General features: G+C 40.1%; 1 protein-coding gene and 1 pseudogene across 4 annotated transcripts; both read right to left on the bottom strand.

Annotated features, from left to right (window-relative positions):
• Positions 1 to 11,556: 11,556 nt before the first annotated feature.
• Positions 11,557 to 12,160, bottom strand: LOC307102068 (large ribosomal subunit protein uL15-like; annotated as a pseudogene). Its single transcript has one exon. The product of its transcript is annotated as a large ribosomal subunit protein uL15-like (transcript).
• Positions 12,161 to 13,351: 1,191 nt separating this feature from the next.
• MAGOHB (mago homolog B, exon junction complex subunit) lies at positions 13,352 to 22,545 on the bottom strand. 3 transcript variants are annotated; one of them, XM_079775585.1, is made up of 5 exons: positions 22,345 to 22,545; positions 18,916 to 18,974; positions 18,142 to 18,252; positions 15,985 to 16,067; positions 13,352 to 13,724 (listed from the first exon to the last, which is right to left on the bottom strand). In XM_079775585.1, exons 1-5 carry the CDS (start codon positions 22,436 to 22,438, stop codon positions 13,625 to 13,627), a joined length of 447 nt encoding a protein of 148 aa, XP_079631711.1. In that variant the 5' UTR covers positions 22,439 to 22,545; the 3' UTR covers positions 13,352 to 13,624. The 3 variants fall into 3 exon arrangements, with proteins under 3 accessions (XP_079631711.1, XP_079631712.1, XP_079631710.1); XM_079775586.1 differs by having other exon boundaries at positions 18,916 to 19,018; positions 22,345 to 22,476; XM_079775584.1 differs by lacking the exon at positions 22,345 to 22,545 and adding an exon at positions 21,417 to 22,238.
• Between the last annotated feature and the right edge of the window lie 174 nt (positions 22,546 to 22,719).

Below are 22,719 nucleotides of genomic sequence, written 5' to 3' on the forward strand. Positions count from 1 at the left end.
ATCTCTGAATAATACTCCAACCCAAAATTGTCTGCCCCTCCTCTTGACCAAAATGATGAAAGGAAATTGTATGATGAAAGCTGGTGTTGATGCGAAGGAAAGACGGTCACAAGCTACATGTTCCTTCATCTCAACTAACCAACTACTTGGTATCTGCAAGATTGCATTTAAAAAGCAACATCCGAGGACTAAAAAGATAAAGGTACACAGCATTCAAAAAAACAAATGCTAATATTTTTCACAAAAAACAGCCTACTTAAAAGAAACTACTAGTAAAAATAAATGATTAAAATGTAAATGTATATATGTCAATATACATATATGTAAGAAGTATCATGACTTAAATAGCCCATCAGTCAGAAACTTTCTCCATAACTTCATTATAAAATATTTGGTGTGCTTCTACCGTTTTATCCATACATTATCAAAATGTATGGGTTTTTCTATATCATTTTTTTTTTATTTCAGAGAGAAAGAGAGAGGGAGAGAAACATCAATGATGAGAGAGAATCATTGGTCAGCTGCCTCTTGCATGTACCACCCCCCTCCCCCAACCTGGGGATCGAGCCTACAAACTGGGCATGTGCCCTAACGGGGAACCGAATCTTGACCTCCTGGTTCATAGGTCAACATTCAACCACTGAGCCATGCTAGCTGGGTTCAAAATGTATATTTTATCCATTTACTATCAGTGTTGGTATCACTTTACACAATGTTTTGGATCAATTATTATCTAATACATGTTTTCTCATTTTAAAAATATGCCTAAAATATAGGGTATCCCCAAAAATGTATACACATACTTTGAATAATTATAAAGGTAGTGCTTATTAAAATACACTTCATTTTCAAAATTGAGCTATCAACTATTAAAATGTATATACATTTTTTGGGGATATCCTGTATGGCCCATCTGTCAGAAACTTTCTCTTATTACTATTTGGAAAAGATGTATCATTTTTAAAGCCATATAATTATTACCCACATGGACTATATCATAAGTTATTTAGGCGATTTTCCACTGTGGGACATTTAGGTTGTTCCCAATTTTTTGCTAGTATAAAAAATATTTGGCTTGTACCTTTGAATATTTCCTTAGGAAAAAATTTAAACGTGAAATTAGGGGGTCAAAGTGCATGTACATTAAAACATTTTGACACATATTACCAAATGCTCTCCAGAAAAGTTGTTTTATTTATACACTACTAGCTGTGTGTGAAAATGTTCGTATTTGATTATTTAAGAAGAGATGCTGGTAAGTTATTTCTATACTTAAGTTTTGTCCACGAACCTTACTTCATAAATATCGACAACCTACCAGCTAAAAGAAATACACTTCTCTAACTGTTTCTATGAGCCAGACATCCGCTATCATTTCATACAGGCCTTGTCAATCTTCTGACATACAGTTCTATGAAACCAATTTAAGTTGCCTCTCAAATAAGCTGTTTGTAGTTACTATGGAGTGTGGGGAAGAGGAGTGAGGTGGGGAACAAAAAGGGGAAATTAATTATGCAGAAATAAACCCACCCCGATTGCAACAGGCTCTGACCCAATGCCTTGCTTCCTCTTTTCTTTCCTTACCAACCTCTAGCCACCAGCAAACATCATGCTTGAGACGACCTCCCCGCTCTTGTTTGCTCATGCCCCTCCCCTCCCCTCCAAACTAATTCCAAACCCCGTCTACTGAATGTACGGACCCCGTTTAGGTTATGCTGCCCAGGGTTTGGCCCTCAACTTCTGTCCTCCATCCAATGTAATCCTTAATCTCTGAATCACTACCAAGGCCTGCCACTTGTCATCACGTGCAGCAAGTAGCTGAAATACCTCCCAGACATGAATTTCATTCAATAATGTAAGCAAGATGTTATGGGTAGAGCCTGGATATTACAGGAATACCTGATGCTGGGCATTTTCTTCTTTCTTTACCCTAACCTTGGATTGGCTTTGTCAAGCTCAAAAAAGAGAAAGAAGATCCCTGGCCCTCTATCCTAATGCCATAAATAAATAAGAGGAGGAAGGGAGGGAGGGAGGGAGGGAGGGAGGGAGGGAGGGAGGGAGGGAGGGAGGGAGGGAGGAAAGAAGGAGGGAGGGAAGGAGAGAGGAAGGGAGGGAGGGAAGGAGGGAGGGAGGGAGGAGAAAAGGAAGGAAGTTCTGCTGAGGAGAGACAGGAAGTTAGAGTGGAAGAAGCAGAATGGTTGTAGAAAGGTGGCAGAGAGAGACGCTATCATTTATTGGAGAACCTACTGTGTATATAAGTACATCAAACATACTGTGTGTAGAAGCATATTGAAACCTCCCAATGCTGACAGCTACTTCTTTTTTTTAATATATTTTTATTGATTTCAGAAAGGAAGGGAGAGGGAGAGAAAGACAGAAACATCAATAACGAGAGAAAATCATTGACCGGCTGCCTCCTGCACACCCCACACTGGGGATCGAGCCCACAACCCAGGCATGTGCCCTTGCCTGGAATCGAACCTGGGACCCTTCAGTCCACAGGCCGATGCTCTATCCACTGAGCCAAACCAGCTAGGGCTGACAGCTATTTCTTATTGCACCCATTTTACAAATTAAGAAACTAATCCTAAGAGGCTAACTGACTTGCCAAAAGACAGGTTATTGCTAGTTCTTGACCCTTGTTTCCATCAGGCCTGACTGACTAAAATACAGACTATGAATTCATCAGGGCCTGGATTTTTAACAAACCTTTTGCCACAAAGCATGAATTCTGGAAACAGGAATATCTGGCTTAAAATGCCAGTCCTAGCTTCTATGTGTGACTTGCAACAAGTCACTTACTTCTCTAAGCCTTCAAATTCATCAGTGAAGCAGTAATATGTGCCTTCCAAGGATGCTGTGAGGATAAAATGAGATAGATCATATAAAGAGCCTAAGTAGAACTGGCAAATATATAGCAGGCTCTCATTAAGTGTGAAATATTATTATTTGAAATCCAAGATTCAAATCCTGCCTAGCAATAACATTTTCAACAAGTCACTCCAAATCTTAGTTTTCTCATCTATATATATAAAAGGTGTCTCTCCTACCATCTGACCGGTCGTTATGATACACACTGACCACCAGGGGGCAGATGCTCAATGCAGGAGCTGCCAAGCTGCAGTGACTTGGCAGAGGAGGTTCTCGGGTGACACACCCTGAAACTAAGGAGGAGGGAGCCTGATTCCTCGCGTGGCTGTGCAATTACACCTTCAGCCATAGGTTATGTTGTTCCTGGGGCACTGTCAGCCCCGAATCTGGTTTACTGCACACTTACATTTGCGTTCCATAGCCTGTACGACAGCAACTTTGTAGAGTGCCTTCTTGCACTCCGGGACCCCTTGGGGCATGTAGGAGAGCCGGTTTTGGCCCAATCCCCACAGGCCAGGCCAAGGGACCCCACCTGCTGGAGGGACCCTGCTCACTCCACAGATGCCAGGGAGGGACTGTGGGAGGTTAGCTCCAGGGTGGCCATCTCACCCAATCTCACCCCGCCAGCCACCTTCCAATTAATTTCCTTTCAATGTGCACAAATCCATGCACCGGGGCACTATCATCCTATATAATAAAAGCCTAATATGCAAACTGTCCCCTCAGGCAATCATTCGATTGGGAGTTTGACTGGGAGTTCAATCAGAAGTTTGACCGCTCACTATGACATGTGCTGGCCTCCAGGGGGCAGCACAGAACATGGTGGGTGTCAGCAATGCAGCGCTGGCAGTGGGTGTCAGTGGAGGTGCTGCCGGCCCCAGTGGGCCCCAAAGAGACTGGAACTGCAGCAGGATGGTGGAGCAGTGAGCAGGAGGAGCCAGGCCAAGGTGGGTGCTAACGGGGGCCCAATTACCCTGCAGATCACCCTGCAGATGGTGACCAGGGGTGGGGGGGGGCGGGGCTGCCAGGCACTGAGGGAGCCTCACAGGGGGCCCAGCCCCAATCAATCTCACTGCAGGCAGGATAGTGGAGCAGGTGAGAGGGCAGTGCCAGGCCAAGGAGGGGTGCCAGGTGGGGCTATGGGGCTGCAAGGCTGGGGGCATGAGCTGGGCCAATCTCCGCAGGCCTCCCCGAGGGACCCCACCCATGCACAAATTCATGCACCGGGCCTCTAGTATGTTTAATAAGAGTAGCACTCACTTCAAAGACTTGGAAAAATTCAGTGAGATAAGCATTACAGATAGGATTTCTTAGACCTCAATATAAGTAAATGCTCTTCTTTTCTATCTCTCCCAAGGCAGGACTACAATCCAGAAATTCTGACACTGAGCTAGGTTCTCTACCCTAATGTGGCAGGTTTAGGGTGCAGGTGCTTGAAATACAGTGTGTGTGTTGGGGAGAGGGGTTTGGGGAGGACACATTAATACGATTTAGGATCTGGGAAACATGTGGCAACATACTGCTTATCTCTCAAAAAAAAAACAAAAAAAACACATTCTGTGACCTCAGATCTGGTTATTTATATCTTACTGCCCTTGGAAACACTGATGTTGTTGAGCCTTTCTTTTGTTTTTCTTTTGTTTGTTTTTTATTGATTTTTAGAGAGAGGGGAATGGAGAGGAAGAGAGAGAGAGAAACATCTATGTAAGAATGCCTCCTGCAGGCCCCCTACTGTAACCCTTCCCAACCAACTGAGCCGTACTGGCCAAGTGTGAGCCTTTCTTCGATTTCATTTGCATCCTTAGAGCTGCTGAGAGAGTGGGTAGGTCTCATGATGGAGGACACACAGGTGGGGGGAACATGTTTTTCCCTCCAAAACGATAAGAGAATGTTTATTTAGGAAGTCACAGAGGTAGAAGAGGTGAGCCATGAAAGACATGAACTAAGGATAAAAGTGACGGAGGTGAAAGAAGGGCCCTTGGAGCTCAGGAGAGAGAGGCCAGGAAAACGTCCCGGGGGGGAGGGGGTGGGGAAAGGCACGGTGTGCTCCACAGAACCACTGGTGTGGAACACATTTTCACATGTACAGAGTTGTCTGTCCCCTCTATATAAACTCCGTAAGGTGAGTACCGCATCGTCTTGTTCATTATCGTCACTGCCGCACATAGAGAGATATGCTGCCTACACATGCACTTGATAAACAAGGTGGTTCAAGTGAAGAGAAACTGACTACAAAATCTAGATTGTTCATAGTTTTAGAGAGATATAGAATGAGATTAATGATCAAAGACCCAAACTGTGTAGCAGCTACCTCTAAGCTCTAGTTGTTTTGGGTTGATTTGTTTGTTTGTTTGTTCATTTGTTTGTTTTCCTAAGCTCTGATTCTGAAAAAAAAAAAAAACACAAAAAACAAAAAAAAAACCACAACAGATTTCTTCCTAAATGAGGAGACAACCAGCATCAGAAGAGAATAGTAGTAACTTCAGACCCAACTGAAACTCCTAGTATGGCCCTTTCATTAAACACACGAAATTGGAAGCACCAAACTGTATCACAACCACTGTTAGCACAAAACTTCATCACAATCACTTGTAAATAAAACAGAAAGGTGAAGAATTTTAATAATATTTTATTTTATATATGTTTTCATTGATTTCAGAGAGGAAGGAGAGAGAGAAAGAGAACTGTCAATGATGAGAGAGACGCACTGGTCAGCTGCCTCCTGCATGTCCCCTACTGGGGATTGAGCCCACATTCCCAGGCATGTGCCCTGACCAGAATCGAACCATGACCCCCCTGGTTCACAGGTCAGTGCTCAACCACTGAGCCATGATGGTTGGGCAAGAATATTTTAAATGTTCTTATACTGCCTTCCAAATTCACTTTTGTGCAAAACACACTTATGCAAACATAATATGAGTATATAAAGCATTCATTTATTTATTTAATTGCTGCTTTGCTGTAAAGATTCTTCTTCACTTGGGAAACCACATGTTTTACACATTTGTTCCTGACGTTGTTAACTTCATCAAGCGCACATAGCTCATAGTGGTATCTTCAAGCTTTCTGATCACACCTTCAAACCTCAGTGGCTTATCATTTCACAGCATCATGCTGTTCTTCCTGTCCTAGGCTGAAGTAAACGATGTCTAGAATAACCACCAGCTCCCTCAGAAAAGATGGACTACATCATTCTATTAGGAGCAGTAGCCTCACCTGGCCAGGTTCTCACCTGCATGGTGAGAACTTTATGTCACTGAGCGATTTAAATTTCCTGGCTCTAATTATTATGCCACTGAGCAATACTAATACCTGACCTTTATGCCACTGAGCAATACTAAATTTCCTGGCTCTAAAACCACAAAAGACCTCTTGTTTGAGGTTTCCTGTTCCCATAATTAGCTACTTCCTTTGTCCTTCTTGTCTTTGAAGAGATTAAACAAACAAATAAATTTAAAAAACCTTCATAGATACAGACAACAAATATGGTGATTACTAGAGGAAAGGGTTGGGGGAGGTAGAAGGCAAAGAGGGGATAAATGATGGAGACTTGATTTGGGGTGGTGAGCACACAATATACATAAGATGTATTATAGAATTGTGTACCTGAAACCTATATTATTTTATTAATCAATGTCACCTCCAATTAATTCAATAAATAAAAATTAAAAATATAATAAATAAATAAATGCTATTTTACTATTGGAGAGTTACAATCCTCTGAATTGTCCTACCTTGCCTTTAGCAGTCAAACAACCATCTTTCCTCCAATTTCTAAGTAGCTAAATGAGAGGGCAACCTCAAGAAGTAAGTATGAAAAAATAATGGCCAGCCCTACCCAGTTTGGCTCAGTGGCTGGAACATCGGCTTGAGGACTGAAGGGTTCACCCAGTTTCAATTCCCATCAAGAGCATGTACCTCAGTTGCAGGCTCAACCCCTGGTCAGGGCATTAGGGGAGGGGGGCGGAGGAGGAGCCCAACCAATTGATGTATCTCTCTCATATCAATGTTTCTCTCTCTCTTCTCTCCCTCTCCCTTCCACTCTCCCTTCATCTAAAAATGAAAAAAAAAATACATATATATATATATATATATATATATATATATATATATATATATATATATATATATATCCTTGGGTGAGGATTAACAAAAAAATAATAATAACAATGGCCAAAAGGATTTTCAAATGTCTATTTGGGTTTTGTGCAACTAAGGGATAGAGTCTATTCACAGGTGAAAAGAAAAATAGTTCTGTGAAGCAGTGCCATAATTAAGAATTTGATTCTTCAATATTCTTGCCAAAGTATCACATAGTTCAGATGCTAACCTCACCCTCAAAGCACTCATTTACCTTTCCTGTTTATTTTTATTAATTTTTTTTTTGGGGGGGGGTTCTATTCCAGCTCATTACCACACAATGCTAGAAAACCGATTATTAAAATAGTCAGTAAACTTAAAATTTACTCAAAAACCTGCATGTTTATAGCAGCTTTACTCACAATTGCCAAAATCTGGAAGCAACCACAGAACTAAAATGTCCTTTCATAGGTGGAGGGGTAAAGTGTGATAAATCCAGACAACAGAACATTATTTAGCACTAACAATAAATGAGCTATCAAGCCATAAGGGCATGAGGAAACTTATATGTATACTAGAGGCCCGGTACATGAATTTATGCACCAGTGGGGGTTCCTCGGCCTGGACTGCACCCTCTCGCAATCTGGGACCCCTCAGGGGATGTCGGATAGCCAGTTTTGGCCCAATCCCCACAGGCCCGATCTTGTGAGTCTGTCCCCTGGTGGTCAGTGTGCATGTTAGTGACCGGTCGACCAGTCATTCGGTCATTCAGTCGCTTAGGCTTTTATATATAAAAATTACTAAGTGAAAAATCCATCTGAATATGCCATATGATTCCAACTAAATAACATCATGGAAAAGGTAAAACTATGAAGACAGTAAAAAGATCAGTGGTTGCCAGGGGCTGATGGTAGGGAGTAATGAATAGGTGTCACACAGGAGCCTTAAGAGCAGTGAAAACACTGTATGATACTATAATGGGAGATACATGTCATTATACATTTGTCCAAACCCATAGAATACACACCAAGAATGAACCTTAGTGTAATCTATGGGTTTGGGGTGATCATTATGTGTCAGTGAAGGTTCACCAGCTGTAACAAATGTACCACTCTGGTGGGAGATGTTGATAATGGGGAAGACTATGTACGTGTGGGGGAGAAGGGGGATACAGGAAATCTCTGTACCTTCCTTTCAATTTTGCTGTGAAGCTAAAACTGCTCCAAGTAAAAGTCTTTGAAAAAAAATCATATGGATCAGAGGTTGAATTTATAGCATAAGTCTCACACATTTCAAATCAAAATAAAGTAGTCTAATAGGTTATATAAAACTAGAGGCCCAGTGCACAAAATTCGTGCACTTGAGGTGGGGGGGGGCCTCAGCCCAGCCTGCGCCCTCTTGCAGTCCGGGAGCCCTTAGAGGATGTGTGACTGATGGCAGTCGGACATACTTAGTGCTGCCGCGGAGGTAGGAGAAACTTCTGCCACCGCCACTGTGCTCACCAGCTGTGAGCCCGGCTCAGGGCTTTTGGCTGAGAGGCGCTCCCTCTGTGGGAGCGCACTGACCACCAAGGGGCAGCTCCTGCATTGACCGTCTGCCTCCTGGTGATCAGTGCACGTCATAGCGACCAGTCATTCCTCCGTTGGTCAATTTGCATGTTAGCCTTTTATTATATAGGATGATCTCAGCTATCATTTATATTCATATTTAAAATGTCCACTTGAATGAACTTGAAATGTCTGCCTGCACTCTTAGTTTTAAGAAGCAGAGGCACAAAACCCAGAAACTCAAAATAAAAATATATAAGCAAATAAAATAGAAGCATAGACCCTGCCAGATCATCTCATTTCTCACCAGTCCTCTTTGCTGTGCTGTATTTGTTGCTTTGGTTGATCAAGGTTAAACTGTTCTACTGACACTATACATGGGAAATCAGGATCACAGTTAGGCCACATTCAAGACACAACCTTGACCAGTGTGTTCGAATATGCAGTATAACTATGCACATATGCAAAATTCATGGTAATTGAAAGGTTTCCATATCAATAGAAATTAAAATCTCCCATCTCAGACTAAGTTACAAAGACAAATAATCTGAAGGCAGTAAGACAACCAGTTCAATAAACTTTTACAAAGCACCTACTATGTGGAAAAGACTGTGCTAGATGCTGAGTAGTGACACTAACCCCATGAAGGGGCAAAAGGAGGGAGGGGGCGCTGAACCAACACTTGGAATAGAAGTTTGCTTATTGCAAAGGTGCTCTTTATTATGGAACATTGGAGTGGGGACAATTATCTGCTGACCCAAGTACTATAAAATCCATTTCTCATAAAACTAACGTTACACAAAATTCAATTTTTAATGATCATCATCTAGCAGCAGCTTACAATCAAGGAAGAGCCAGTTCAAACAGGTATAAGAAAATCAGAGACAATATAAAACATTTATCATAATGACCAATTTTGTTTTTGTGTGTGTGTGTGTGTGTGTGTGTGTGTGTGTGTGTGTGTGTGTTTTGATGGAATAATTTTTTTTATTGATTAAGGTATTACATAGTATGTGTCCTTATCCCCCCATTGCCCCCTGAACCCCCCACTCATGCCCTCACCCCCCTGTTGTCTGTGTCCATTGGTTAGGCTTATATGCATGCATAAAAGTCTTTTGGTTGATCTCTCCCCCTTACCCCCACCCTTCCCTGCCTTCCCTCTGAGGTTTGACGGTCTGATAGATGCTTCTCTGTCTCTGGATCTGTTTTTGTTCATCAGTTTATGTTGTTCATTACATTCCATAAATGCGTGAGATCATGTGATATTTATCTTTCTCTGACTGACTTATTTCACTTAGCATAATGCTCTCCAGTTCCATCCATGCTGCTGAAAATGGTAAGAACTCCTTTTTTATTGCAGTGTAGTATCCCATTGTGTAGATGTACCATAGTTTTCTAATCCACTGATCTGCTGATGGGCACTTAGGCTGTTTCCAAATCTTAGCTATGGTGAATTGTGCCGCTATGAACATAGGGGTGCATATATCCTTTCTGATTGGTGTTTCTAGATTCTCGCGATATATTCCTAGAAGTGGGATCACTGGGTCAAATGGGAGTTCCATTTTTAGTTTTTTGAGTCAACTCCATACTGTTCTCCACAGTGGCTGCACCAGTCTGCATTCCCACCACAGTGCACGAGGGTTCCTTTTTCTCCTCATCCTCTCCAGCACTTGTCGTTTGTTGATTTGTTGATGATAGCCATTTTGACAGGTGTCAGATGGTACCGCATTGTCGTTTTGATTTGTTATCTCTCAGATGATTAGTGACTTTGAGCATGTTTTCATGTCTCTTGGCCTTCCTTATATCTTCTTTCGAAAAGCATCTATTTAGGTCAGTTGCCCACTTTTTGATTGGGTTGTTTATCTTCCTTTTGTTAAGTTGTATGAATTCCCTGTAAATATAAGAACTTAGTAGGCAGTGGGGATAGAGTATAAATAAATAGGCAGTACAGAGAAGTTAGAGAATGGGGACAAAGTATTAATATGTTAAAGATTTTTTTAATTAAGAACTATTTCTCCCCAACCTTGCTTAGTCTTGAGTGGGTAATCTTATTCAACTGGAACCACAGAATAAAGATTATATTTAGGAGCAACCAAAAATTGTGGGCCTACGCGCCCCAGGGTCCGGGTGAAGCTGGATCCCGGGCCCGGGGGAGGCCGTGCGCACCTGGGTCCGGGAGAGGCCACGCGCCCCTGGGTCCGGGTGAGGCTGGATCCCGGGACCGGGTGAGGCCACACACACCTGTGTCCGGGTGAGGCCACGCGCCCCGGGGCCCGGTTGATGCTGGGTCCCAGGTCCGGGTGAGGCCGCGCGCCCCTGAGTCCGGGTGAAGCCGTGCCCCTGGGTCCGGGCGAGACCAAACCAGAGGGAGTCAGACCTGCATTACCACCATTTGTCCACCATCCAGAGCTGAAAAGTCAGTGCCGATATGTACACATAAGGAACTGGTGGACATTGAAATCGGGTCTCAAAAGAACTGTTGGTCCAGAAAGAAACTTACTACAGACTGATTCATTTGCCTGTCAGCATAACTATTGCTCGTCTCACATTCGGTTCTTATAAGTATATTTCTAGTAACACATGATCTCACTCATCTAGGGGAAATGATGAACAACATAGACTGATGAACAAGAACAGACCCAGAAACAAGGAGGCATCGATGGGACTGTCGGGCCTCAGAGGGAGGGTAGGGGTTGGGTGGGGTAAAGGGGAGAGAGATCAACCAAAGGACTTGTGTGCATGCAAACAAGCCTAACCAATGGTTGGGGACAACAGGAGGGTGGGGGCATCCGTGGGGAGGGGTGGGGGATGGGAATGGGAGGATGAGGACAAATATGTGACACCTTAATCAATAAAGAAATTTTAAAAAATTTTTTAAAAAGGAAAAAAAAATTGTGGGCCTACACGTGGTTCAAAGAGTGATTGTTTCTCCCTTTTTCCTGACAGCTAAGTGTTAAGAGAATTATAAAATGATTTTATACTGCATATCCATTGAGTTCTACATCTGTTTTTTGTTTTTTCACTTGTGGAATTTTAATGAACTTCTCTCTATGTAGCTTCAAGCTACCAGGACACTGGCCCCACCAACACCTTAATCTTCTCCTCGGCTCTTCTGCTGAAGAATTTAGCCTTCACAACGACAGGCTGCTCTGGGAGCTGTCCCTTCCCCAGAACTCTGAAGTAGCCTGATCGCACCACATCAATGATAGGAGCAGCTCCAGTCTTGTTTGGGGCATTTACCGAGTTTGCTCACTGACCAAGGTCCATAGTTTATCTAGGTGGACAGGTGGGCAGAAACTCTAGTTCCTCTTTAAGAGGTAATGTCTCATACCAAGTTTCCCAAAGTAACCTGGGTGACATTTGTTGAAATTGATCCTGTGATGATGCAAGCCACCAGCATTACCTCGGCCCCTGGGGTGCTTCCTGTGCTGGACGATGCAGCTGTGGCCATGGCTCACGTGGCCCCGAAGTTTCCAGGTCTTCCTTAGTGTGGATGGCGTGCCGGTGGCCAAGATGCAAGGGGGACTCTCTTTTGAAGTCTCGAGGTCTACATCTTGAGCAGAAATGTTTATTTTCATGAAAGGGAACTGAAGGTGATCAAGTGGTCTTGCACAGTGGAGATCAGGTGACTTTCCATGGCAACTGTGAAGATGGCCATGCATTTTCATGCAATGTAAAGGACCAGAGAGCACTCCATGGCAAACAGGCTACCAAGCCATGCTCTAGAGCTACACTGTCCAAAGGGTAGCCACATGCCACATGTGACTAAATTTAGCCAACATTAAATAGCACTAAAGAAAAGTCATCTATTGGCACCAATTATACCAGTTATTCTATCCTTAAGTGAAAAATCAGCAACAGGATATGATTTATTGTAAGACTTGCTAGTTTTAAAAATTCAATTATAGAATCTAGATTGGCATATGGATGTTCATTTTATAATTCTATGTCTGAAATTTTTCATAACACAATGTTGGAAAAAATGTCTTCTAATTAAATAGGACTATAAACTCAGTTACACTAGACAAATCTCAAATACTCAGTAGCCACACGTAGTAGCTAATGGCCATTAGTAGACTGCACATCACAGAACATTTGTATAATCTCAAAGTTTACTGGACAGAGTTGCTCTCGTCTAGCTGCTCAGGAGTCCCAGCAAGACTGCTGAGACTAATTCTTCACCTTAAGGTCAGGCCCGACTGGTCCCTGGGGCAGGTGGTTCTTACTAACAGGACTACACATTTTTAAAGAATAACAGAATACTAGGGCATGGTTACTGACAGGAGAAGAAATGAAAGGTCAAGTCTATCAGGCAAAGGCTGAAGGGAACTGGGAAATATGAGTGGGACCTGTGCTCATTGGGAGTTAAAATATAAATATATAGGTACACATTTAAGCCTAAATTTTTAATAATTTTTTAAGCTAAGAACTCATTTAGTTCCAACAGAGACACAAAATATATATTTGTGAAATAAGGAATAAGGGCATAATAAAAGATGTGCCTAACTTAGGATACTGACTTTACCTTGAGGAAATCACTGCTTATACTAAAAACATTTACATGTGAATAATCCCTAAGAATCTGTGATAAAGGTAAAAAAAAAAAAAAAAAAAAAAAACCCAGAGCCTTCTGTGAACAATCTCTATAATTACCAAAACCTTAAATCCCATCAAGTATGAAAGAAATAAGGGAAGATCTACAATTGCCTTTATTCTTTTTTTTTTTTTAATTTTTTGCCTGTAATGTGTCTGATCCCTTTATTCTGGATACATATTCCTACTTTCTGCCAATATATGTAACTCCTACAACAATTTTTTATTATCTTTAAATGGCAATAGACATAGTCTCCTGAAAAAAATCACTCTCCATACAGGTTTGTTAAGTTTTATTGAAGCAAAATTTCAACAAAAGGTGGCTTTTATTTACAGAATTCAATGTGTGTGGGGACTGTCCAACTCTCTTGGACACAAGTAAAAATACTGTTTATGTATTTTCTTATTTTCAGTTTGCATACAAAAAAATATGTTTGCTTCACATTCATAAAAATCCCAATATTATAAATGACAAATAAACCCTCCCTTATTCATCCCTTAATTAAATATAAAAATAGCTTCAAAAACATAATTCAGATGGGTTTAATCTTAAAATGTAATCCAATAAGACTAAAAACTAAACATTTCAGGTCCTGTACCAAATAGTAAAATACTCGAAGGCCTTCAGGATCCCTAAAATTGAAAAAGATAAAAGTTACTTTTTTGTTCCTAAAATGCAACAACATAATTCTATAAATTAATTCCTAAAACAAAACAAAAATCTAAAACAAATTAAAGGAATGCATCTCTATCTTTTCTGTAAGAGAAAAAATAAAAGTTTTCCTCATCAGTATTCATTTCATATTTAAAGTGTTTATTTTCTTATAATAGCAATGCATCACAAAAATGTATAAAGCAGATAAAATTATAAAGATGGAAAAAAATAATATTCATAATACTATATAATGTCACTTTTCACAGAGTAACTATAAACATTTTGGTGCTTCTCTATTTTCTTTAATAATTAAAATAATCCTTGTGCCCTTTTTTATTGTTAATCCTCACCTGAGGATGTTTTTCCATTGATTTTTAGAGTGGAAGGATGGCGAGAGATAGAGAAACATGGATGTGAGAGAGACACTCCTGCATGTGCCTAACCACGGCCAGGGATTAAGCCTGCAACCAAGGTACATGTCCTCGATCAGAATCAAACCCTGTACCCTCAGTCCACAGGCCGAAGCTCTACCCACTGACCCAAACCAGCTAGGGCAAATTATTCCCTGTGCCCTTTTTAACATTACTTTTCCCATTACATTAAAAAAAACTCACAAATAATTTTTAATCAATTTAACAATTATCTCATTAGACATTTGGACATTTTTCCAATTATAAATAAGGGTTTAATGACCTTATTTTATTTTATATATATTTTTATTGATTTCAGAGAGGAAGGGAGAGGGAGAGAAAGAAACATCAATGATGAGAGAGAATCATTGATTGGCTGCCTCCTGCACACCCCCTAATGGGGATTGAGCCCACAACCCAGGCATGTGCCCTTGACTGGAATTGAACCCGGGACCCTTCAGTCCACAGGCCAATGCTCTATCCACTGAGCCAAACCAGCCAGGGCACCATCTTTATAAATAATAAAGCTTTTTCATTATCCTATATAAAACCCTAATATGCAAATCGACTGAACAGCAGAACAACTGGTCGCTATGGCACGCACTGACCACCAGGGCGCAGATGCTCAACACAGGAGCTTCCCCCTGGTGGTCAGTGCACTCAGCTGCAGGCAGGCAGTAAGGGGTGAGGGGTCCCAGACTGCAAGAGCCCCGGGCCCATGGGGATCAGGCCTAAGCCGGCAGTCAGACATCCCCTGAGGGGTCCCAGACTATGAGAGTGTGCAGGCAAGGCTGAGGGACCGCCACCCCCGCCCCGATTGAACGAATTTTGTGCACCGGGCTGATTGAACGAATTTTGTGCACCGGGCTGATTGAACGAATTTTGTGGACCGGGCCTCTAGTTTGAGGATATTTTCGCAGAATAGACACTCAGAAATGAAATTACTACAATGAAAATGGGTGAAAATTTAACAAAATATTGATGGCTTTTGTAGCAAATTATTAAACTGCTTTCTAAAAAAACATGAACCAATCTATAATCCCAGTAGGGTATGAATGCCACATCCTCACCAACTATGGGAAAATAAATTTGATAGTTTAAAAGTATCTGGTCAGTCTTTATGAACATAGCCTTTTATACCAGATAGTTATTAGGCATTCATTCCTCTCTCCTCTAATAAATATTCATAAAGCCTCTATTATGTGCCAGGCACTGTGCTAATTTTGGAGATACACAAGGTTCTCATGGAGTTTACATACAAACCAGTAAAGCAAACAAATAAATTATTACAATTTAGAGTGATAGGAAAAAAAGGACACCAGGAGGATATTTTAAAGGTAAAGAGTGAAAAAAATAAAATAAAGGTAAAGAGTGGAAAGAAAGAAGTGGAGGCAGAGGGATTTTTCAGGCAAAGACAGACAGGGAAACACAACTTGGGAAGACATACATAGCTAATGCCATTAAACTATACTGGATTTTTTTTATTTTATTCATCTGAAGATTAAATCCAAGGAGGAGAATGATGTGATGTGGAGCTAAGGAGGCTGATATCCAATAAGAATTTCTTTTAAATTTTGTGAGTGTCCCGATTTTTTTTAAAAGTAGGGCATTATTATGCATAGTTATCACATTAAGATTTTCTTTTTGTAAATCAATAAATACACTGTTATCTTCTTTGACAGCAAGTCTTTAATGACATAAAAATCAGAATTACATCTGTATAATAAACAGAGTGCCAATGAAATAATCTTAGCAAACTCACTATAGTTCTAAAATGAACCTCTCTAATAAATTTTATCAATTAGTGAAAATGCTTTATCATACTTACTTTGACTGATTTACATCAATAAGAGAACCTATTTTTGATGTAGTAAAAGAAATGTGCTCATCTCCAATTACAATTTCAAGCTCCTAAAGAAAATAAAGAAATATAATATAAAAATCCATCCTAGAGATATCTATATTCTTGATACCATGGGGGTCCCAATTTTAACTGCAGGTTTTCTAACAATAATAGAGAAGGGGGAGGGTGGGGCATAATCTGTTAGACATAAACTGTGTCTATAAAATAAAATAATAAAAACTTCAACATCTGCACAAGAGTCCCCCAGTATTATGACTTAACCAAAATTACTCTCCAGAGATCTAATAAATATACTAAAAAATGAATGACATACTTAAGAGTGACACATAATTATTTCTTATTATATCAAGTAAACACTAAAGGCATCATTTTGAAGCACAATGTTGTAAAAATAATATACGGTTGTACGCTTATTTATAATATAATAAAAACACATTTACCTTTTTACCAGGCTCTAAAAATAAAATGCATAATATTAATAATAGTACTACTTTAGTACAAATATTATCTGTAATCCCTAAAATACACTTATCAAGTAGGCTTTATTAGACTACTTTTACAACCATGAAATCCAAGACTCAGAAAACATAGGAAAAAACTTGTTTATGAACTGATATTTGAATCCTGGACTGTAAGACTGAAAGATTGATATTCTTTGACTTCACAAAACATTAAAATTAAAAACTATTAAATTAAACATAACATAATGTAGATGTTCCCAGTGTGCCATAATTATTATATAAATTTTTCTCTATATTTTATCTATAAACCTAAAACCAACAATTAAGAGGCTGTATCTGTGGTCATTTTTCTTTTTTTTCTTTTTTTAAATATATTTTATTGATTTTTTACAGAGAGGAAGGGAGAGGGATAGAGAGCTAGAAACATCGATGAGAGAGAAACATCTACCAGCTGCCTCCTGCACACCCCCTACTGGGATGTGCCCGCAACCAAGGTACATGCCCTTGACCGGAATCGAACCTGGGACCTTTCAGTCCACAGACTGACGCTCTATCCACTGAGCTAAACCGGCTTCGGCTGTGGTCATTTTTCAAGTTAAAAACAGATGCCACTGAAGACTGATCAGAAGACCTGATTATGCCATTTATAGCACACACAAAATGGAGAATTAACTAAGATTCTCAAACAATCATAAAATCTTTGACTTAAAGACCAACAGACAATTTCTGAAGCATGATTAATCCTCCCCAATAACCAAAACACAAGACCACATCCTCAAGTGGGTAGATAAACTAGATTCTCCCTGAGTTTAAAGGAGATAAACAGTTTACTACTTATTGTCTGTTTTTTGTACATATGCACATATGCATAAACAAACAGATCTAAATTTACTTTTTAAAAGTGTTTTCAGTGCATAAATACTATTAACTATTATGCTTGCTTCCTAAATAATGTTTCTTTAAATAGAAGAGTTAAATTACTGCTACAGAGGGTCAATATCTGTTAAGATTTCTCCACATTTTCTTCTAGTCGAAGGTGTTACAAACAAGTGTAATTAAATGTTTCTTCCTCCAAGGTTCATATTTCTTTTATCCAAGAGTTGAAAAGCCCAATTCAGGAATCAAACTGTCTTTCTACTGAGTGAAATCAGCCTTCAGAACTCTTCAGAAGGCCTCTGAGATACATCAGTTACTCTGAAGAGAGTATGAGAGGCAAAGGCAGCGGTCAACTTAAACAAACCAATCAAATCCCTCTCTGGGGCAAGAGATGCAAATAAGAGTTTTCAAAGTTATAAAGTAAATTTTACTAAGTCAGTGAAAATCTTAAGTCTCAAATTTAACAGATACCTATACTTATTCCTAAAAAGTAATTAACATGTAATAGAAAGTACTCACAACAGTGTGAAAACATCCTAACCTTACCGGGGTGGCTACAGAAGACTGTTCAGAAAGATGTCTAAATTTAGAGCTATATATCAACCCCTTTACTGCTAGGAGGTAGCACAGGAAATGAGGAAAAGAAAAAGAAAATTTACCAGGTATCTAATAAATAAAAAACTAAGGAATCAATGAGTGTCTATTATAAATAAATAAGGAGAAACATAACAATGATAGTATCAGTTTTAATATTTATGCATTTAAAGAATCACTAAATACAAACCTGTCGGCCAACCCTGTCAGGGGGAGGCCACAAAGCATCATCTTCTTTTGTAATTTCGCTGTCATCAATAATTCTCTTCAGTTCTTCCATTACACTCTTGTGTACATAAGCCTGAAAATAAGTTGTAACAAAATTTCATGATGCCTCTCTATTTCTTCCCACGACTCAGAAGGAAATGATAAAATGGAGTTACAAACCCTAAATATTAAAAGAGAATATCAAAGAAAAATTTAATTCTGATTCCAAAGTATAACATCAGATGGAATCATTCATGCTTATTTTTCTTCACTCTCTTGCCCTTTCTTTTCACTCGTCACATCACTTAGCCCCTTTTTAAAACCTGTATTCTGCCTTGGTAACATGGGACTCAAATCTCTCCAAGTGATTAATGATAACAACAAAAAATCTGAATTGAACAGAGACAAAGTACACATCATAGTGATTTGAACTTTTTCTTATCCCTAACTTTAAAGCCTTGCATTTAAAATTCTTAGTGTGCTTAAATCATGATTATCATTTTAAATAGTGAGTAAAAAGACAAATTATAAAATCAATGAAATGATATGCTCAAATGTAGGAATACAGTTTAATATATTCAGATTGCTTCTTTTATTGTTACAGATGCTACAATTATATCTAATTTAAGCAGAATTCCCTTTCAACATATAAATTGGCTTCTTCTTTACAATACAGCCTTATATATACTTCTGCAAATTCAACAGACACAAGGAAAATGGCTAACTGTATCAACTTAGACATTCCAAAAGAACGTACCTCTTTTCTGATCATGACATCATTTTTGTAATTGCTATTGTTGGCATATCTAAGCTTTCCTGTGGGGAGTGGAAAAAAATTCAATCTATAACAGCAAAAACTGCTAAAAAAAAAATAAAGATGACACTGTAAGCAATTTTGAAAATAAACACCATTTTATACTACTACTTATATTAATATTTCTTCCATCCTAGCATATGACCAATGCTAGAATGTAGACATTCAAAAATTGCTGGTAAGTTGGCTGCAGTTGAAGCTAGTCACTTTTTTAAATATTCCATGCCTTTGATATAATTTTTAAATACTCAATATAATTTTTTTAATATTCAATATAATTTTTAAATATTTGATGCTTTCAATATAATGGGAAGGCCATTTTTAGGGCCCATTTTCTTACGCTATGTCTTGATCTAGACATAGACAAAGAAACAAACATTTCTTTTAAAGTTTATTTTTATGTCTGTATTGGTGCTGATTAGCCCAGAGCATTTAACCTGATCGGTAAAACAACCTTAAAAGGTAGGTTTTATTCTCCCACATACTCCCAGTTGAGTAACTTGCTTAGGGCCACACAAGATTCAGATCTAGCTCTACCTTTTTCCAATACTCATGCTTTCCCATTACTCCAAAATGTTCTTTTAATCATTTTCCTTCAAATTAATGTACGTATAATGACAACGTTAATATTTTAGAATTGTGATTAGGAAGCACACAAACTATGTGCTGCTCCTAGATAAAAGTTGGCCAGTTTGTTAACTGATCTGTATTTAATTTTAATCCATCATGACTTGTACTCCCTGATGCATGCTTCTCCTCATGGCTAGTCAGTTGCCCAGGTAAACATGTAATGTGGTCCTGATCCTTTAAAATGAAAGGCAAAGCCCGGCAGGTGCTGCGTGGACAGGGGCTTAATCACAAGGAACAACAACAGCCTGTAATTATTGGAATGGAGAGTCTCTAGGTCATGGTTGGATAACCCAGTCAGGGCACATGCCCAAGTTCGGCTGATCCCCAGTAGGGGGCAGTGCAGGAGGCAGCCAATTGATGATTCTCTCATCATTGATGTTTCTATCTCTCTTCCTCTCTGAAATCAATAAAAATATATTTAATAAATAAATAAAAATTAAATACAGTGATAGGTAAAATTAAAATAAAATGATAGGTAAACCTAATGAGGTAAGCCCCTTAGGAATCACTGGTTTGTGACTCACTTATTTTTGATGAAAGTGTGAGAATGTTGTGGTGGTAGATAAATGAGAACCACTATTCTAGCATGAAATTTCCCTAATAATATTAGACTACTCAATTTATGTGACTGGCTAAAAGTGATATGGACAAGCTGAAAACTACTCATAGACAAAGGCACTGAAAACAGTATCACATAACAAAAAAGGACAGAGAATTCATATAAATTGGCTCCTTGGCTAAATGTAGAAGAAACAAAGGGAGAATGAGGTGATTACCGTTTCTATGTAATTGCAGGTTTGTCCTTAACCATGAGTTCTGCCTAAAATGCCTGATTTCCCCTTTCCTAATTTGCCTTTCATATGCTCACAGAACTTTGTCCAAAACATGAGCACAGTACTTCATATCCATACTGATTTATGGTCAGTCATGTCTGTGTCACCCACCATGACATAATTCCTCGTGGGAAATTAAAGAGTCTTATTCATTACTGTACCCTTGATTTTTGTATTTACATGTCACCCAACACATAATAGGCATTCAAAAAAGAAACGTCTATGCAGCTGGACTGTCCTTGTTGCAAGAAGGGTTCCATATACAATAACACTCTCGTTCAATATACAATAACACTCTCTAAAAAGAATCAGAGATGGCAAAAGGTAAAAAGTGCTGCATACCTTACGGGCAGCAGGCAGTTTTACCTCGCCCTTTGCTCATGCTACCCTGCCTCCCTCCCCTCCCTTCCCCCCTCCCCCCACCCCACCCGCAGAAACTAAGAAAAATATCTATTTCAAGAGTCATTTCAACTGTCACCTTCTCTAGGAAGCTTTCCTTACTCCTCCTGGTAGAACTAACCACTCCCCTTTTTTGTACTCTTAATGCATCCTATGTTAAGGTGACCAGATTTTAACATTGGTAAAGCGGGACACCCATTGATGGGGGGAGGGGGGTTGGGGGGGGTGGATTCTTGATTAAAAATTTGGTCTATATGGAGCAACATAAATTTTCATAGAACGCAAAAATAGTATTGTAATATATTTTTTGAAATTTCAACATAAGTACAATTTACAAATATAATAAATAAAAAATTATGTATAGTATTATTTTATTCTTTGGCATATTTCTCATTTGAGTGAATTTTTTTTAGTAGATTGCTGTCGTTGTTTAAAAGGTCATGAATTTGCCGTAACGTAAGTCGTAAGTGTCACTTTCAAGGCCGGTGCTAGACTTTCTGCCGCCACTATAAAATATAAATAATACGAGTACTGTCTGCTAAATTCAAGAAAATTTATGTATTTATGAAATAAATTACTTACCTAAGTTATCTGAATAGCTGATTTGTAATGACATCGCTTGTTTAACTAGCTTACTAGCACACAGTACGATGCGTATCGTCTGAGAGACAGTTACAAAATGTTTTCGTCGTTGCCAATCCCCAAAAAATGCCATTGTTCATTAAGTCCAAACAATGGTGGTCGAATTCTAACAACTGATCAACAATGCGAACTTTGATAAGCAGTTCTCGATAATCAGTTCTCAACAATTATTTGTTATTATTAAAGTTTAACATGATAAAATTAACGAAAATAATATCAAACTCATATCCTGGCTAGATAGCCACATGGCCGCCGAAAACCGTATTATTCCCTTCCCGTTCTCCCGCCATTCCCTAGCTTGTCGTGCATTCTTTCCAAAAATCGGGACTTTTTTAAAACGCCGCGGGACGCGGGGCAAATTGTTAAAAATCGGGGGGTCTCATTCGTTTTTTCCTAGACACGCACATATGGCGCCAGAATGAATACAATGAAAGAATGAATGAATGAATGAATGAATGGGTAGTCCAAAGATCAGCCACCGGAGGATCTGAAGCACCCATCGGGCCACCGCCTGTCAGGGATGTTCTTAAAAATGTTCAAGCGTTAGGTGGACACACCGGATGCCCTTTAAGGCCCTTTCCGGTGAGCTGACTCCAGGATGCTAATTACCGCAGGTTCAATGTTAGTTCGCATCAGCCAGGATGAGCCTTTCCGGGTGAATTTACACCGACTGATTCTCTTTTAGTCACAAAACCAATGGATGCCTCTTGCAGTCTCCAGCTCCTACTTATACGGGGGTCCCCCGTCGCCAGCTCGCTCGCACCCCCGCCCCGCCCCGCCCCGCCCCGCCTCCCGCGGGCTCCCCGCACCGCTTCCCGGGCCCAGCGCCGCGCCTGGTGGCCGCGGGGGCGGCCGCTCCTCCGCTCACCGTCCGGCCGAAACTCGAACTCCAGAAACTCGTGTCCAAACTTGCCCTTGTGCCCTACATAGTAGCGCAGATAGAAATCGCTGGCCAAAGCCATGTTTCCTCCCCCAGAGAGCCCGCCGAAGGCTCGGCCAACGTGCCACCGGGCGCCTGGCAGTGACGTCAGCGCCCTGGACAGCGCGTCACTGCGGGCGCGCCACGCCGGCCTCCCCGGTCCGGGCTGCCTGCCTGTCGCGGGAGAGACCCGGCCGCACCGGAGCGGGTAGCTCAGCTTCGCTGTCGTGTGGGCAGAAGCATGTTATTTTCAGAATTACGTGAATCACATGATACCGGCCAAAGCGCAGAAGGGTGGACATAGGGCCGCGTTTGTTCTGGGCC

The sequence above is a fragment of the Cnephaeus nilssonii genome, assembly GCF_951640355.1.
Source record: "Cnephaeus nilssonii genome assembly, chromosome: 6".
Lineage (NCBI taxonomy): Eukaryota > Metazoa > Chordata > Mammalia > Chiroptera > Vespertilionidae > Cnephaeus > Cnephaeus nilssonii.

Coding starts and splice junctions, on each gene's coding strand:
- MAGOHB (XM_079775584.1), bottom strand. CDS start 21,549: ATGGCATTTTTTGGGGATTGGCAACGACGAAAACATTTTGTAACTGTC. Junction 18,975..21,416: donor CAGCTATTCAGATAACTTAG/GTAAGTAATTTA, acceptor CACTCCCCACAG/GAAAGCTTAGATATGCCAAC. Junction 16,068..18,141: donor CTGACAGGGTTGGCCGACAG/GTTTGTATTTAG, acceptor TATTTTCTTTAG/GAGCTTGAAATTGTAATTGG.